Genomic DNA, 1,364 nt, shown 5'->3' on the forward strand with positions numbered 1-1,364 from the left:
GCGGAGCCCCGGGCGCGGGACGGGGCGCCAGACTGTAACGATGAGGAGATGAAGGACTCTGAGAGCGACGCGGATGTGAGCGACGAGAAGCCCGAGAGCCTGAAGGCCGAGAGCAGCAGCTCGGTCGCCGAGCTGAAGGAGTGCAAAGAGACGGGCAAAGTCTGCGAAGGGGTCAAGGAGCTGGGGGAAGCGGCTGGTGGCCAAAACGTCCCCTGCAGCTCCTCGAGCGCCGAGTCCCCCAGCCATTTGCTTGGGCCAGGCATCAACAAAAACGAGGTGAAATACCTCCCGCCAGCCTCCATCCCTCCACCTCAGCCGCTGCCCTTCGGATTCCCCTACACCATGAGCCCCTACTTCCATGCAGGTGAGTGCGGGGGGCCTGGAGCAGTGACTTGTTTTGCAGTGTGCTACAAGTGGGACTCTTCTCCCGTCCTGTTCTCCAGTATGGCTGTAGTTGGTTGGGTTTTTTTATCTTTGTAGGGAACCAAGCACCTTTTTATATTGATATAAAGGACTCCATTTGCAATGAAGCAAATCAAGGGTCATAAAGAGGGATAGGAGGGACAAAATGAGTCCCAAGCACATAAGAAAGGAGATGCCAGTATGATGGACTAAGGGATCTTGCATTTGTTTGGGCCTTCTTTGGGAGCCACGGTTCAGGACAGACACCAGTAAACTATAGGGGGCTTCAGGGAGAGGTTACCACAGTTATTAATGACTGCAAAGCAAAGGGCCAGAAGTGTTGTATCTGGAAGGGTGCCTGAAAAACCGTAAAGGCCGTTGGGCTGTGCCTGTCTGATTTCCAAGCAGCGGGGATTGGAGGTGTCAGAGTTACCGCTGCTGCACCCCTCTTCCAGGGCAGAGGTAGATGGGCTCTGTCCCCTGCCAGGAGAGCATTTCTCAGTCTCACAGGCACTGGTACAGCCGCGCTGGTGCCTGGTGGATGGGACAGGCAGGCAGGGAAGGCGTTAGCAGCTCTGGTCCCCAGCAGCACAGTCCCTTGGGCATGGAGATAGACAGCAGAGGTGGGCATGGCTGCAGGCAGAAGCGAGCAGTGAGTAGAGGTGGTACAAAGTGGGCTTTCACACCCTGGGAGCTGCTCTGCACAGCACAACCCCCCCAACCCTAGCCAAGAGCCGAAATCTGCCTCGGCTAATTACTTGGCTGAGCAATTAGCAGGAGGCAGGACCTCCTGCCACGTAGAGGAGGGGGAAAGGGGGGTATAGCGTGCGGGTTGCTGAGGCTGCCTGTTTTCTATGCAAAGAGCTGCCGCGGTTGCGAACGTGGCTGCCCATCGCTCATTAGAGCTGCCTTCCAACCAGGAAGGAGGAAGCGATTTTTCTCTGACAGGCAGGTGGCCAACG

The 1,364-nt window shown here is 56.7% G+C and overlaps 1 protein-coding gene across 1 annotated transcript in view; it reads left to right on the forward strand.

Annotated features, from left to right (window-relative positions):
• Positions 1–1,364, forward strand: part of SAMD11 (sterile alpha motif domain containing 11) — a gene marked incomplete at both ends in the record, with an annotated part of 12,789 nt that overhangs the window by 1,115 nt on the left and 10,310 nt on the right. Inside the window, one exon of the mRNA XM_010193888.1 lies at positions 1–364. Within this exon, the coding sequence (XP_010192190.1) occupies positions 1–364 (364 nt within the window). The remainder of the gene's footprint in view (positions 365–1,364) is intronic.

This window comes from Mesitornis unicolor, unplaced genomic scaffold, assembly GCF_000695765.1.
Source record: "Mesitornis unicolor isolate BGI_N332 unplaced genomic scaffold, ASM69576v1 scaffold15091, whole genome shotgun sequence".
NCBI classification, from domain to species: domain Eukaryota; kingdom Metazoa; phylum Chordata; class Aves; order Mesitornithiformes; family Mesitornithidae; genus Mesitornis; species Mesitornis unicolor.